The 15,893-nt window shown below is 50.3% G+C and overlaps 1 protein-coding gene across 1 annotated transcript; it reads right to left on the reverse strand.

The window, feature by feature from the left end:
- Positions 1-2,737: 2,737 nt before the first annotated feature.
- Positions 2,738-7,229, reverse strand: BPIFA1 (BPI fold containing family A member 1). Its single transcript, XM_036244726.1, has 7 exons — positions 7,091-7,229; positions 6,763-6,934; positions 5,209-5,316; positions 4,753-4,899; positions 3,785-3,869; positions 3,135-3,198; positions 2,738-2,778 (listed from the first exon to the last, which is right to left on the reverse strand). Exons 1-7 carry the CDS (start codon positions 7,227-7,229, stop codon positions 2,738-2,740), a joined length of 756 nt encoding a protein of 251 aa, XP_036100619.1.
- Positions 7,230-15,893: the final 8,664 nt, after the last annotated feature.

The raw sequence follows: 15,893 nt of genomic DNA on the forward strand, positions 1-15,893 counted from the left end.
CACTGTGCCGTCTAGCTGAACCTGTTTTGTAAAGACCCCTGAACCAAGAAATTGTTGGGAGCCGGCTACATGTTTGACAGAGTCCATGGAGCCTGGAGGTCTTGAGTCAGAGACTCGACCTCCCCCACAGTCTCAAGGAATTAGGCTTGTATTGTGTCTGTGCAGCTCGTGACTAAATGTGACCTAATGCACCTTGAAATACCTGGGTGTTCCTGCGTGTTCCTGGGTGTGCCTGGGTGTTCCTGTTACCCGCAAAGCAAACTAATTCTATACAGCATTGTTGTAGCCCTGGGCATTATATCAAGAAGATCCTATTTTCTTATATCATTAAACTTTTGCTGTAAGGTATAAAAGGCATGTAATAAAGCATATCGAGGCTGATTCTGGAGACTCTGTTACAGGGGTGTTCAGAATCAGATGCTGGCTAATAAATGGCTCTTATTTGGATTTCAATTCTCTAGTCATCTTTCTTTGACTCTGTCATGCCACAACACTTAGAGCCTCAGCCAAGGAGGACTCTCAGTCTTGACCTAGTGCCTGCCCCAAGAGGACATGAAGTTAGCTAATGCCTGGATCCCCTCCTAACCCAATCAGTTCCTGATAGCTGGTTCCCATTCAGGAAGGTCCTCTGTACTTCAGGTACTAACTAGATAGACATTCACAGTGATCATACAGCTGTTTATGGCATTTACTCACCCTAGGCTCAAAGATCTACTTCTGTGAGTGTGGAAGATGCTTCCTCTCTTAAGTCCTCACCAGGAGACACCTGCTGGTTTCCTACAGTTAACCTTCTTGTAGTTCTGAACTCTGAACTCTGAACTCTGGGACTGTCTTCCCACGATGTCATGTTGGTTGGGGGCAATAGTAGGTACAGACAGTAGTGGGTCTGGACATGATGACACATATTTGGCAGGGGCTGCGAAACACCAACTGAATGTGCTCATTTTCACAAGGTCAATGGGGTCTCCCAAAGATCAAGGGACAAGATTTTCTGTGAAGTCTGGGATGTTTCAGCCCTTGATTTGCCTTTTTCTGACTCTGTAACCTTGTACAAGTCATTCACGTGTACCCCAAGGCTTAGCACCCTCATGTGTGGAGTGAAAGGGTTGGGCTAGCCCTGTAGGATCTCAAACAATACTGACATCTTAATTTTTATTTGAAGGGAAACCTTCACCATTCTGGATAGCCCTGTTTTTCTTCCTTCTTGCCTTTAGTGTTTCATAAATCTTATCTGTGTTAACAATCTCAACATCCTTAGTCCCTTTCTCTTCTTTCTTCCTCTAAATCAGTCTTCTTTCTCCAAAACTATGGCTCTCACCCAAAGCATGAACAATCTTTTCACATGTAATGCCAATGACCTTTCTCTATCCCTACTTCCTCGAGCCTTTCAGCTATGAGCACTCTGGACCAGTTTGTCCTTCCTCCTTCACTTCCTTTTTGTCATCTCTATCATCCTCTTGCTCTGAGGACAGATAAGAGGCCAGTATGACTGGTTGCAAGTGAGCAAAGAGGAGTGGAGATGACTTGCGTATCCGTCAGCTTCCTGGACACTCTCTCGGGGTCTTTCAGGCACTTCTGTGCAGTGTGGCCACCGCACAATCGTCCTGCTGAAATCAACTCATCCTCCCACATTTACAGTTACCTTTGGGATCCCCAACCTGGGACATGGACAGGAGCCCCACCTGCTCCCTCATCTACACCCATCCAGGCCCACTTCCTGAACACCTCTCAAATCCACCACTTTTACTTGTGTGGTTACCTTGTGTGTCATCATCATCTCTGCCCGGCATGTTACATCTGCCCCTAACGTCCTGCCCACCCATTCTACAGACCCCAGAGCAGTCCCTCTGAAATCCACATCCATCTGAACATCTCTCGGTCCTGCTGAAAACCGTTAGGATCTCCGCTGTAAGGTCCAAACTCTGTTCTATGGCCCAACCACTCAGGCCAGGGCTTCTTCCAAATTATGAGCCCTCAAGTGATGGTGAAGAATGACAAGGCCCCTGTGCAGACAAGGAGCGATTTTATTTGGTGAGGAACGTAGAATGTGGTGGGAAAGGAGGGGGGCAGTTTCCTTGGAGAGAAGGCTGCTCTGGTTCCCAAACAGTGTCCAGGACATGAGCAGCCTTCTGTGAGTCCTCAGAAGCTGGACAGGGAGTGGACTGAGCAGCAGAAAATGGTTCTGTTGGGAGAAGACCCCGATCAGAATGGGGACTCGAAGTCACTGACTCTTGTTGGTACTGGCCCATCATCAAACCCTCCAGAGAGAGGAAGGAGGCTGACACCTTGGGGCTAGGGGTCTTGTCTCAGCCACAAGGGGAGCCCAGGCCTGGGGTCAGGGGGCTCCTTGTGCATGCGTTCAAGTGAGTGTGTGTCTGTGTATCCATGGGCACTTGTGCATAGTGAGTTTGTTTGCAAATGTGTGCGCATGTGCGAGTGTGCTGGTGTAACAGTGTGTGTCTGTCTGAGTGAACTCGTGTTTGGGCGTGTGTGTGTGCACCCATGACCATGCGTGTTTCTGTTTCTGACTATGTTGTGCTGCCACCTGTGTCTCTCCACATATCAGCATTTCTGTGGACTTCTCTGTGCACATCTGTGCTTGTCAATGTGGCTGTTTGTCTCTCTTTGGATGTTACTGTCGCAGCCTCTACAAGGGGAAGAGGAGTAGCCCCCAAACCCTGGGGAGGTGGGAGCAGCACTCACAGCTCAGCAGGGGCCAGGTCCCTTTCTGGAAGGCTTAGAACTTGGTGACAAATTGCAGCCCATGGATCAGTTTGTCTGGAAAATGAAAAGACAACCACTGCAGACCTGAGTGATGGTCTCAGTGTGAAGGAATCTGGAATACCCCACATTTCCCCTGAGGCCCGGGGCCGGGAATGGGAACTCTGGAGGTCTGACCAAGGCCGGGCTTGGCAGGGGCAATGCCTCCGTCCACCAACCAGCCCAGCTGTTCTGTGTCAGGGCTGATGGGGGGAGACAGGGTCTATACCTTGACATTATAATTCAAGGCAAAAGGAAACTGGAAATGGAGAGAGTTGTGGCTAGAGGGATCTATGTGTTCCGGGAGTGCAGTGCTCCTGGGGGCGAGCACCGGTGCTGCAGGGGGGTGAGAGGGATTGGGGGCAGGTACTTACGCGTGATGGCATGCACCAGTGTTATGTCCAATCCCTCGAGAATCTTATTGAACAGAGGGCACACCTGATCCAGGGGCAGAGAGGGGAGTTACCCTGGGAGCAGCAGCATTTTAGGATGAATTCTCTGGGGCAGATTTTCTATCATTTCTCTGTGTCTGAGAGTGTTTGTTTCTGAGCATTTCCACAGGTAAATGTTCACACTTCCCCTGGGCAGAAGGAGAAGCTGAAGGCACGTGTGGAAAGTGCCCAATCGCACAGCGAGCCAGTGTTCACTCTGGGACACAACAGCGATCCCTAAGGAGGTGGACTGCTCTGGGAAGAGTGCATTTCTGGCTAGAGGAGGCATCCAAGCACAGGCTGTAAGAGCACTGGTCTGCAGCCATTGTTGGGGTGGACTGGAAGCTTATCTAGGCAAGGCCAATCCATTGTAGCTGTAGGGTGGACATACTCAGGGCCTGGCCCAGGGCAAGAACCAATCAATTCATTTGAAGGATGGAAAGAAGAAACTGGAAAGATGGATCAATGGACAAATAGACATGGATCAAATTTACTTATCAAACTGATGGGCTCAGAAAAGAGCATCCCAGGGGCCTCTTTCAGCCTGAGAAACTAAGACCCAAGGACTAGGAGCACCACTTTTACCCACTTACCCTGTCCTGCACCAGCTCAGGAAGGACTTTAGTCAAGACCCCACTGAACTCGTCAACTAGGTTTTGAATGGGGAGTAAACCAACTCTGAAAGAGAAAAGCCACAGGGTCTGGGGTTGGTGTGGAGAAGGTTTCGGAGGGGCCACTAGGCCCATCACAATCTCAGCATTAAGTAACTGAAACCAGTCCTTGACCATCCACACCCACATGCAGGCAAACACTAAGGGGACTGTCCAGAGGGAGTGATGGCCCACACAGAACACACAGAGTGGCACACATAGAGTAAACGCAGTCCCAGTATATAGCAAGAGCCCAGTGAGACTTTGTAGAACCCACAAATGAAACAGCTTGGTGTGTCGCTGTCATGAGGATTCATGAGATGACACACGTGGAGCACACGTGTGCTCAGTACATGTTAGCATGATGGGGCGACTCCTGCTGCACTGTGCACGGCTGTCTTGTGACAGACAACCAGAATGAGTAACCCAGGTAGGTTCCGTAGTTATTTTGCCCCTCAGTAGGACAAAGCACATTCACACCTACTATCCTGGTGGGTTATCCGTCAATAACCCCAATGCAGCTTGATCTCACAGTTTGGGGAAGTACTGTCCAGGTTTACCCAGGAAGCCCTCCACCCCTCCCCATGACCTCTAGTAGATGGGGCTTGAACTCAGATTTCTTGTTGCCTGATCCAGCATAAAATTGGTAAGTCCAGCTTCAGAAGATGTAAGTCACTATTTACCCATCTATTTACTCATCCATCCATCCATCCATCCACCCACCCACTCATCCACCCATCCATCCACCCATCCCTCCGTCTTCCCTCCCTCCCATCAATCTTCCCATCCTTTCATTCTCCCACCCTCCATCCTCCCACTCATCCATTCTCCCATTGTCTATGTTTCCAACCATCTGTCCATCATCCTGGCCTGTTGTCTCTGGGCAGGTGAAGCCCCCGCTCTGGCCTTACCTATTAAGCAGTGAGATGTCCAGACTGCCAGGGCGGTGAGCGCAGTTGCCAACAACCAAGTGAGTCTCCCCCTGTTCATTTCTCACAGCTTTGACTTCTACTGTGTAGTTTAGCTTCACAGACAGCTTTAACACACTCCCGAGGGGCCTGCAGAGGAGACAGTGGCCCCACCACATTCCAAGGAAGAGGAGGCTTTTCTCCTTGCCAGGAACGCCAGCCTCACCTCACTCCATCTGGCCCATAGCTGAACTCATCTCATTTCCCAGTAGGGGAAACCAAGGCTCAAAGAGGTCAAGTGAGTTTCCCAAGTGACTCCAGGTCACTGAAGATAGCAGGAAACTAACTGAACTTGGAGATTTATGTCTGTTAGACTCCAACACCCCCTTTTTGGCCACCCATGGTCATTCAGCCTTGTTTGGTAAGCCACCCTCCCATTCCAGCTTGGGGCCCACTTACGTTTTCACATTAAGGACCAAGCCCAGAGGGATGGTGACATAGAGACGATGGCCATCGGGGCTCTGCTCAAGGCCAAGTTCCAGCATCTTGGTATTAGTGATCTGCAGACTGCCCAGGATATGAAGGGAGAAACATCAGTTCTTCTAGCTCCAAAAGTAGAAACCAGCTTTAGCCCAACTGTACCCATCCCAGAGGTGGAGCTCCCCATGAGGTGGGTAGGGAAGACAGAAGGGGCGTCTTTAGGCAAAACCACATGGGTTCTGCATTGCATCAGTTTTCCCAACCTCTGCACCGGGCCAGATGCTGACATACCCATGGCTCTCTCCTCAAGTCAAGTTTGTGAGGTATTCTAGGATAGAGACTGTATTCTGTCTGAATTATATTTGCATTCTGTATGCCAGTCCAGGGCCTTACAAAGAAAGGGGCTACTCCATCCATATTGGTTGACTTTGTGGATTGATGAGCAGGTGAGTACATGGATGTGTGAATGGATGCATGGAAGAGTAGGTGGTTAGATGGAAGGAAAGATGGACAAATGGATGGGTGGATGGGTAAGTGGATGAGTGGATGCTGTATGGGCAAGCAGAGTAAGTTTTTAATAAATATTTATGGGTAGGAATCGCTTGTCCTGCCATGACATTTGATGGCAGGTTAATTAACAGTGTTCATCATGGAGATTGAGGAGCAGGAAGTCAGGGAGAGAGGATAGCAGATGGAAGTGAGCCTCTTCTCTGAGTCAGCCCCTGTGCCAGGTGATTACATCGCTCTGTCCTCCCAACACTTTTTCTCTGTGGATACCATAATATTTACTTTGTAGATAGAGAAACTGAGTGGGACTAAGAAACCCAGAGAGATTGAGGGCCTGGTCCCAGGTCATCCGGTAAGTACATGGTGCATTTGGAAATCAAACTCAGGGTTATCTCTCTGTCTTCAAATCAGGGTTAAACCCCAGCATGGGTGGGAATCTTGGAAATGGCTTTAATCCAGCCTATCAAGGACCCAGGCTCTGCAGCTCATTGCATTACGTCTTCCATTATTCCTTCTTGCTTAGCAAGCTCTCGGATGTCTCGCAGGAAACACCGTATTAGATCATTCCATGGACATAATGTTGACGATGTAATTGAAGACAGTGATTTACAGTTTCTTGCTACCATTGACGGCCACCTGTGTTCTAAGGGATTCTGAAGGTGAGGACAGAATCACCACTGTGTGGTGGGGAAAACTGTGACTTTGGAACCGAGTGAATCAGAGGTGGAGCCTGTTCTGCATCTCTCCTGTCTCCCATCTGCAAAGTGAGGATTATTGAATTGCCCTCCAAGGGTTGTCATGAGGGTTACAGATGGTGCTGGGGACTCAGGATATGCCTCAGGACTGAGGGCAGTTACTGGTTCAAGAGGACTGGTGTTCCCTGCCAGACTGTGCGAAGGGTCTCAGACCGAGTCCTGGCCTCATGTTCAGACCACCCCTCCCTCTTCAGGGCCACTGCCTGGGGTCAACATATATCCAAAGGGACTTCTCTGGTGGGGACCAAGGTCCTACTTTAGGGCTACTCACTCAATGATGTCCGTCAGGAGAGAGACCCCTGAAGACACTTTCCCAAGCAGGCCACCAACCAGGCCACCAACCATGCCACCAGAAGTGCCAGCCTCCCCCTTCAGGCTGTCCAGCAGAGGAAGCTGTGTGAGATCATCCAACAGCCCTCCAGCGAGCAGGTTTCCGCTGAGAGCTGCAAATGGGTATGGGGCTCTTAGGGGTCAGATTTGACAATTTCAGATCCTCACCCCCTCTCCCTCATTCATCCCTGGCCACCCCCATGATTGGACACACACACACACACACACACACACACACCCCTAAAGGAGGCTGTCACAGACTCACTTACCAGTCTTCAAGTTTGTAATGAGATCTGAGACCGGCTGTGGATGCAGATCCCGGGGCAGGGTAATGGCATCAGGCAAGTATAGGCCTTCCAGCTGGGCCAGCAGCCCACAGAAGACAATGAGGCCCCCAGCTTGAAACATCTTCTCTCCTTGGTGTCTGTGGACAGAATGACAGGCCCACTGTGGCATGGATACCAGAGAGAAATTTATCCACCACCCACCCCGGCCCTCAGAACACCGGCAGAGGATAGCAATTGCTGACACTACTCAGAATTTCTTCTGTGCCAGGCATCAGGGTGAACTCTGCACACTCGGTACCTGTTTTCACCTTAACTGCACCCTAAGATGTGGCGCTAATTGTCTGCATTGCTCAGGTGAGGAAATGGGGGTCTAGTGAGTTTAGGTAACTTCCCCCAAGGTCAAAGTACACCTGAGGACAGGATTTCAAGTCAGATCTGTTGGACCCACAGGCTTCTGTTTCAATTAAGTGCCCATCAGATTTACTCTCTAATGGCGCTTGCTTGTAGTGGCTTCAATCATTGCCCCTAGTTCCTACTCTTTAAACAAAGCAAATAAAAAACTTAAACACGCTAGTGGCTGAGGAGCCAAACTGTTTCGCCACCATCCCTGTTAAGTCCTTTGGTCTGGGTTCAGCCTGCGATGCTGTGTGGAAGCCTTTGCAAGACACAAACCATCAGGGATCATATGGTCAGAGCTACCATCTCATCCAGACCAGTGTTGAGGAGATCTTGGGCCATTCAAAGTCTTCATTTCACAAGGAGAATCAGGGGACCAGAAAAGGTAGTGACAGTCTCAAGGTCACACAACAAATGGATAACAGAGCTGTGGTTGAAAGTAGGTCTCTGAACCTGCCCCCTCCACACACACACACACACACACACACACACACACACACACTTTTCTATGCCTGTCTCTTCTCCCTCTTTCCCCTCAGACTGACCTGGATGAACTTCTGGGGGACCCCTGCCATCTGTCTCCACTTTCACCAGTCTCCTCTCGATATCACCAACCCTCTCACAGACTCATTTAGCAGCTAGCAAAGGTGTCCAAAGCTGGACCTGGTCCCTATACTTTGGGGCCGCCTGGCTGCTTGAGGCAAAATTACACCCACTGGCCTATTGGGCCAAAGCAGCATCGTTGCTGTGGCCAACTGAAATTGAAAAGCTTTCGGTCCAAAGAGCCAGCTGTGGCCTCGCTGGGGAGTGGGCCCCCTGAATGGGGTCCTTTGGGAAACAGACCTTTTATGAATCCATGGAAGCTAAAGACCCTAGTTCCGGAAAAAAAAAATGCATCCAAATGTGTAAATTGGGTGGATTTTAGGAGGTTTGTGGATGATGGTCTGAATCCACTGCGGCAGCCACAAGTTGAAACTCGTGCCACAGAGATTTGACTTTGGGTACACAGGGTGAGCCTGTGAGAGAATTCGTGGTGCACACCTGCAGCCACACGCCTCCCCTCACCATCACATTCCCTGTGCCACATTCCCACATTCCTGTATCGACATTACTGGTTTCCAGGGAAGCGGAGTGAATGGCCATCCCCATGCCCCTAGAATAGCCAGCCCCGTTTCCTTTAGAAGACCCCCAATGAGTGATCCTAAGTGAAGTCAGCCAGTGCCCACCCCTCAGCAGAAAGCCTGGCACCCCTGCCAGCCGCTGCAGAGCGGGAGCCGACCGGGCAGGTCTCACCTGGGCTGCTCCGTTCCGGCGGCTGTCCGTCTCCGCAGCCCTCTACTGCTGGCCGCTGCGGAGGAGGCGCCTCTTTTATAGCGTGGCAAGAAGGAAACGTGCAACCGGATGATGGGTTTCTAGAGAATTCAAAATTCTGCAATCTGGTGGTGTCTTTCAGGGCTCTCCAAAGTAAATAATTGCCAGTTACATTAATAGGTGGGACAGTTAAGCCATTTGATCGACAAGTCAAACAGAGGAAAACCTGAGATAGGGATGTTATTCAAGACTTCATGGTTCCATGAGCAGCTGAGGCGGGGGACCCGCGCTCCAGGGTGACCTGGGAGATCAAATCTGGAACATGGGAGAAGGCAGCCAGCGAGCCCAGGAGGAGACTCAGTCTCATACATAGGACCTTTTCCATTCTAGGTCCAGCTCTTGTGCTCCGATTAGAGGGCTCTTGTTTCCAGAGTGCCAACAACAGTCAAATTGCTTCTGATTTCCCTCCATCTGTGGGCTCGCCATTCTTACCCTAACCCTGGAAGGGAGGGGTTGCTGCTCCCCCTTTGCAGAGGAGGAAACTGAGGCCCAGTGGAGATAAGTGCCCAAAGACAGCGACTCGTTGGAAAATAGTAACAATAAGGACGGTATCAACAGACAGCACTTGCCGAGCCCTTGCTGGGTGCTGGGACCAGACTGGTTTTCACAGGCAGCGTCTTGCGTATCCTCACAGCTCGCATGGAGTGGAATGAGGACTCCCACTTTCACGGGGAAACTGAGGCCCAGAGTGGGAGCTGACAGGTCCAGAGATGCACAGGGGACATGGGGCTGAGGCAGTCACACTCGTCCTTTCCCCGAGTCACCGTGCCGTACGTTCACTGTCTCCTGCTTTCCCACACCGTTGAGTCTCTGCTGTCATGAAATTTCAATCTTATATCCTGGGAAAGTCTTTGCAGGTCCCCAGGTCTGAGGGATGCTGTAGCATCCTGGTTTCTACCTTTACCCTTTCTTCCTCCCTTCCCTAAATGAAGTAATAAGGCACTTGTCCCCACAATTTGGGCCTTTGCCGCCTATTTTACAGAGGACAAAATGAGGCATGGAGATGTCAAGGTCTTAGACCAGTGAGCGCAGGTCCTGCCCTGCAAAACCTAACACTTTATTTTTAAATGTTTTATTATCACCCGAGGACATTTTGCATTTATCTTCAGACACAGTGGGAGGGAGAGAGGGAAGAAGAGAGAGAGAGAGATAGAAACATTGATGTGAGAGAGACACATCGACTGGTTACCACCCACACGACCCTAACTGTGGCCAGGGACAAACTGCAGCCGAGGTATGTGCCCTTATCAGGAACCGGAGCCGGGACTCAGGTCCGCGGGGCCGACACTCTAACCACTGAGCAAACCGGCCAGGGCAACACCTAACACTTTATAAGCAACAGAAAGAAAGGAGGAAATGCACGTTTGTTGAACACCTACTGTGCTGGGTGCTCTCCATATTTGAACTTCATCTTCCTCAGGAGTGGTTGGTATTATTGTCCCTCAAATATCAGATAAGGAGACTGAGGCTCAGAGAGGTGACTGCTTCCCAGGGACGTGCCGCGAATGGGTAGTGGAGTCCGAACTCGCCCCGTGTCGTCACTCCTGTCGTCAGTGAGCCACGCTGCTTGTCCTCATGACAGACCTTCCTGGGAGCTGCTCCCAGGTCCTGGGAGGGTTTGGCGATGCCTCTGAGGGGCCAGGGCTGTGGCTTTGAACTCAATTATCCATTCAAGCACTCCCTAGACTCTCCCAGAGCTTGTACGTTGCCAGTCATCCTCAAAGGGGTCCCATTTTTCGTTATGGGTTGAGTTAGGTTGCTACTGTCTTTGGGAGAAAACCAAGGCAGATACATCAAGGAACTGATTCAGTTTACACAGCCAGTTATGGGACAGGTAACGACCTCAGTTTGCTATGTGTCTGAGGCACAAAAGGGATGGATTTGGGCACAGGTTGCCCTGGTTTAAACCCTGTTAACCTGGGCAATTCACTCTAACCCCTCGAACTTCAGTTCACTCTCCTTCATTGATTTTTAGAGAGAGAAACATCAATGAGAGAGATCATCGATTGGCCGCCTCCTGCATGCCTCCCACTGGGGATCTGGCCCACAACCTGGGCTGGTGCCCTGACCGGGAATCAAACCGGGACCTCTTGGTGCATGGGTTAATGCTCGACCACTGAGCCACACCAGCTGGGCAGTTCACTCCCCTTTAAAGTGAGGGGATAATATCTACTTAGGGCTGTGGGGGGGTCATGTCTGGAGAGCTGGTAGAATCTCAGTTCACAAACTCATGTATCTATACAGTTTTCTTGCTAATGTATCTATAGTTTAGTACCATTTCAAATGCTATTTGCTGCATAACAGAAACTTCCCCTTGTTCCCCTGGGGTTTTATTTTGTTTTTGTTCCAGGGGTTTCATTTGTACCACGGCATGTGGAGGAGGCTGCCCTGCCTGTTTTGACTGGAAATACAGAAACATCCACGTGCCGTCTGGCCCCTGATCCCTGAGACATCGTGTGTCCCTCCTTCCAAAAGGCCCCTTTAGAGTTGGCATTCACTTAAGACTCCCCTGTTAGACACCCCAAATGGTTCTGCTGCTTCTCGATCCCGTGAGCCTCAGGCAGGACCATGCAGGCTGCCCAGCCCGTCTTCCCCTGGGGTCTTGTCATCTCCCCTGGCTCTGGAAGGGACATGGGCTCAGATGCCCTCTGTTCTTTTTTTTTTTTTTTTTTTTTTTATCCTCACCCGAGGACATTTTTCCAATTTTTGTACAGATAGAGTGGTAGGGAGAGAGAGAGAGAGAGAGAAACATCGACGTGAAAGGGACACATCGAGTGGCTGCCACCCGCACGACCAACCAGGGCCGGGGACAAACTGCAACCGAAGTACGTGCCCCTAGCGGGAACCGAACCCGGGTCTCTCAGGACCGCAGGCCGACGCTCTAACCGCTGAGCCAAACCGGCCAGGGCTGTTCTTGAATCCTGTGCATCAACCTGAGGTGTCTGCTGTCCTATGACAAGCTTTGCTTGGGAGGTCGCAAGGGCACAAGACACTTTCCAGAACCCACCAGAACTATGTTCACGATTTCTCCTGGACTCTCACACTCCACCAACCCAACATGGAGATTTTCTAGTCTTGGGGCAGGAAACCTGGTTTTAACTCATATGTGCTAATCTTGATGTCTCCTATGTCCAGAGTTTTGAAATGAAAAAGCCCAGGCTTACAAAAATATAAAAAAAATTAACCCACAGTAAAATTGGCTTTTTATCCTTTGGTGTGTAGTTCTAGAAACGGTAATGTACACGTAGCTTTGTCACCACCATCATAATCAGGAAATAGAGCAGTTCCATCACCCTCCAGACACCCTCACACTTCCCTGTGAGAGTCACCAGCCCTCTGGTGAGCACTGATCTGTCCTCTGTCACTACTGTTTTGTAAAGACCTGGTGCAGAAACCCAGGTTTCTGCCGACGTTGCCGCTCCTGGAAGCCGTGCAGGGTGCGGGCAGTGGAACATCAGGAATGTGGAAGGACACGCCGCTGACGTTCCAGGACTGCTTTCCACGTTGGTGACGTCAGTGCCTTCCCAACATGTTTCTCAAGAACTTTCGATGGTGCGCTTTCCTTCCTACATGTCTGATTGTGGTTGTGGTTGGGAGCCTTGAACGGTGGTGTTTTGTGAACCAAGAGATACATTTATTTTTGTTTAAAAATTGTTTTTCCTTTATTGATTTTAGAGAGAGAGGAAGAGAGAGGGAGAGAGATGGAAACATCAATGAGAGAGAACATTGATTGGCTGCCTCCTGCATGTCCCCCATTGGGGATCGGGCCCACAACCTGGGCATGTGTCCTGACTGGGAATCGAACCGGCGACCTCTTGGTCCGTGGGTCGAAGCTCAACCACTGAGCCACACCCGCCGGACCCAAGAGATCTGTTTTTCAAGGGCAGAGTTCATTTCTTCCAGGAGCGCTGAGGTACCCCAGGGCTATTCTCAGAACCCGGGAGTGGGACATTGGTTCTGTTCCCGCAGATCGGGTGGGGGCTGAGTCTGAGGGGAGCTTCAGATGGCCTTGAAGTCCAGTGGTTTGTGGAGGGGCAGAGGGCAAAGAGGATTCACGGAGAGCTAGGTGCCCCAACTTGGATGAGAAAAGATATTTTTGCTTAAGGCAAATTCCGCTTACTCTGGAGATCAATCTTCCTTCCTTTGACAGCTAATAATAGTAAAAGCTTTTCACAGGACACCAGAGCTTTGTGCCCTTCCAAACACACCCGTGGGGACTCGGAGGCTCAGGGAGGACAGCCAGCGGCCCAGGGTCCCCTCAGCGAGGCAGGAGTGGACTCAGACGGTCTCGGGGCTCTCTGCCTTTAGTGCTCATAACTTCCAGAGCAAGTTTGTGCCTCAGTCTTCAGAAAGTGCTGGAAAATCAGACAGCGCTGAGTTCCAAACCCGGCTCGGCTGATGACTCTGGGCAAGATGCTTCTCCTCTTCCAGCCTCAGTGCCCTCTCCTGCAACAGGGAGCTGGTGGCACCTGCCTCCTCGGGCGGTGGAGAGGGTTAAACGGGGGAAACAAACATAGCATGCAGCCCGATCCCTGGCACAGAGTCAGGACTCAGCAATGGAAGGGTGTGAAGTTATGGGGCACAGAGTTTCTGAGCATTTGGGGCTGAATTTCTGCTTAAATTTCTCCCCACCCAGACCCCAGTCTCATAACAGAGGTCCATTGTACAAACTCTGTTAGGAGAAAACAGAATGTACCCACGGCTCTGTGAACCTTAAAATGAAAACAACGCAAGAAACCCAAGAAGGCCACTTGAGGAAGGAGGTCCCTGAGCCACCCCTGGAAGGGTCAGGAGGAAGGCAGACAAAAGCTGCCTTCACCAAGGGGCCAGGCAGCCTCGTTTGCCCAGTCCTCCCATGTTTGCTCTTTGAATCATGAGAAGGAAGAACCCCACAATCTCAGGCTGCCAGGGGAATCACCGGTGTGAGTCTCTCTCCCCTGTTCTCGTTTCTCAGATGTTGACACTTCCTTATTTGAGCTTCTCAATCCAGCTGAACGCACATTTCAACACATTCCCCTTAGTGTGTGTGTGTGTGTGTGTGTGTTGGGGGGCGGTGTTAGAAGGGAGAGAAGATTGGAGGGGAATTGGCAGTGGTCAAGAGTGGGGGCTCCAGAGTCTGGCTGCCTGAATGAAGTCGACGTGGTCATTTCATCACTGTGTGGCTTCGGGCACATGGCTCTCTCTCTGAGCCTCTGTGTCCTTATGGGTAACAGAATAGTACTTCATGGGGATTTGATGGGATGCTGAATGTGAGCTCCTGTCACTAAGCTTGGCATGTGCCAAGGGCTTAATATGTGTGTGTTATTTCCCCTTGATTTCTCAGCAGGCTTTCCCTACCCTCAGGTGGAGGAGGGTGGGAATTTATATTTAAGAATTGAATAGTCATCAATCATATGATTGACAACGAATTAAATGACATTTAATAAGCATACCCTATGGACTTAGCATATGCTAACTAAATTGCAAGTGGCTTTAAAAATTTTTTATTGTTGAGAGTATTACAGATGTCCCCCCTTTTTTTCCCTTGCCCGCATCACCTGGCTCCCACGCCCCCTAGGCCTCCACCACCCTATTGTCTGTGTCAATGGGCAATGCATATATGGATATAAGTTTTTGTGTTTTTTTCACATACTTTGATAAACATCCTGCACGGTCAATATGTTTATTTAAATTTTTTTTTTTGTTAAAGTATAATCTACATAAGAAAAATGCATGTAGTGAACAGCTCAATGAATTGTCACAAACTGAGCACCCTACTCATAATCAGCACCCTTATCCAGAAACAGAACGGCGCCTCGCTGGAGCCCCTCCCAGTCGCTAACCCACTCCCCGGGGGTAACCAGTGTCTTGACCTCTGACAGCATGCATTAGTGGAGTTGTTTTGAGCTTCATGTAGGTGGAGATGCAGCATGAGCTTTTTGCATCTGGCTTTCTTAGGTGTGTGAGATGCGCGTGTGTGGCTGTGTGCCGTTGCAGGTCGTTTTCATTACTGTAGGGCGTTCTGTTGGGTGACTGCCCACCACATCTTCTGTTTAGGCACTCTCTTGATGGGCATTGAGGGAGTTTTCACTTTGGGGTCATTATGACCACTGCTGCCATGATCTTTACATGTCTTACAGCACCCACATGCGTGTTTCTATGTGCAGAGACCTCGGAGTGGAACTGCTGTGTCATGCGTTGCACTTTAGATGCTGCCGCCACCGGTTTTATAAAGTGGTGCTGCAACTTCCCTCCCACCAGCAGTGTGAAGGCTCCTGTTGCTCCCCATCCTGTAAGCCTCCTATTCCTGTTTCGCAGGTGAGGAAGACCAAGAGGTAAAGTGCCTTGTCCCAAACAGAGCTAGTGAGTCCGATGACCGGGATTCGCTCACTCATTTAACCTCAGATGTTGGCTGAACTTGCACTCTGTGCCAGCCCTCTGCTGGAGGGGGGGGGGTCATCTGTCACCTGCTGCACGTGGTCCATACCCTCACGGGACTTCTTGTTGGGCTGAATTGAATCTGAGCTCACATCTGTCCGATGCCAGCGTTTATGCTGTTCCGCTCTGTCACTTATTCTCTACACCCCCTTGGAGCTCAGCAAAGTGCTTGGCACCTAGTAGGTGCTCAATAAATATGGGTTCAATGAGGGAATGGGAATCTCAACAGGACCCTCCCTTTACTGATGAGCAAGCACATCTGTGGATAGTCTTCTGGCCAAAAAATACAGGAAAAGAGTGTTTTCTCTGGTATTTCTGGGCTGATGAGCAAACCCAGGTGTATTTAGTCTCAGGCTAAGCCTTCATCAGCCCTTTACTTCTGGAGCCCAAATTCAGGGCCCAGGCAGGGGACCTCTGCACCCTTTAGAGCTACACTTTATTACGGGGGAGGACAGGGTGTTCATGGGGCCTGTGGTAAGTTTTTAGGGGCACTGAAAGCCCCGCTCTAAGGGAGACTTAAGGTCACAAGATGTAGAATCTCCTTCCGATCATCAATAGGCAGCTGAATACGCAAGCCCGGCATGGGGAGGGTTGGCTGGAC

The sequence above is a fragment of the Molossus molossus genome, unplaced genomic scaffold (assembly GCF_014108415.1).
Source record: "Molossus molossus isolate mMolMol1 unplaced genomic scaffold, mMolMol1.p scaffold_m16_p_6, whole genome shotgun sequence".
Classification (NCBI taxonomy): Eukaryota; Metazoa; Chordata; class Mammalia; order Chiroptera; family Molossidae; genus Molossus; species Molossus molossus.

What these genes read in the sequence shown, in the direction of transcription:
- BPIFA1 (XM_036244726.1), bottom strand. Translation starts at nt 7,229, where the DNA reads ATGTTTCAAGCTGGGGGCCTCATTGTCTTCTGTGGGCTGCTGGCCCAG. An exon ending in CATTACAAACTTGAAGACTG is followed by an intron (nt 6,935 to 7,090) that starts GTAAGTGAGTCT and finishes ACCCATTTGCAG; the next exon opens with CTCTCAGCGGAAACCTGCTC. An exon ending in CTGAGCTGGTGCAGGACAGG is followed by an intron (nt 3,199 to 3,784) that starts GTAAGTGGGTAA and finishes CCCCTGGATCAG; the next exon opens with GTGTGCCCTCTGTTCAATAA.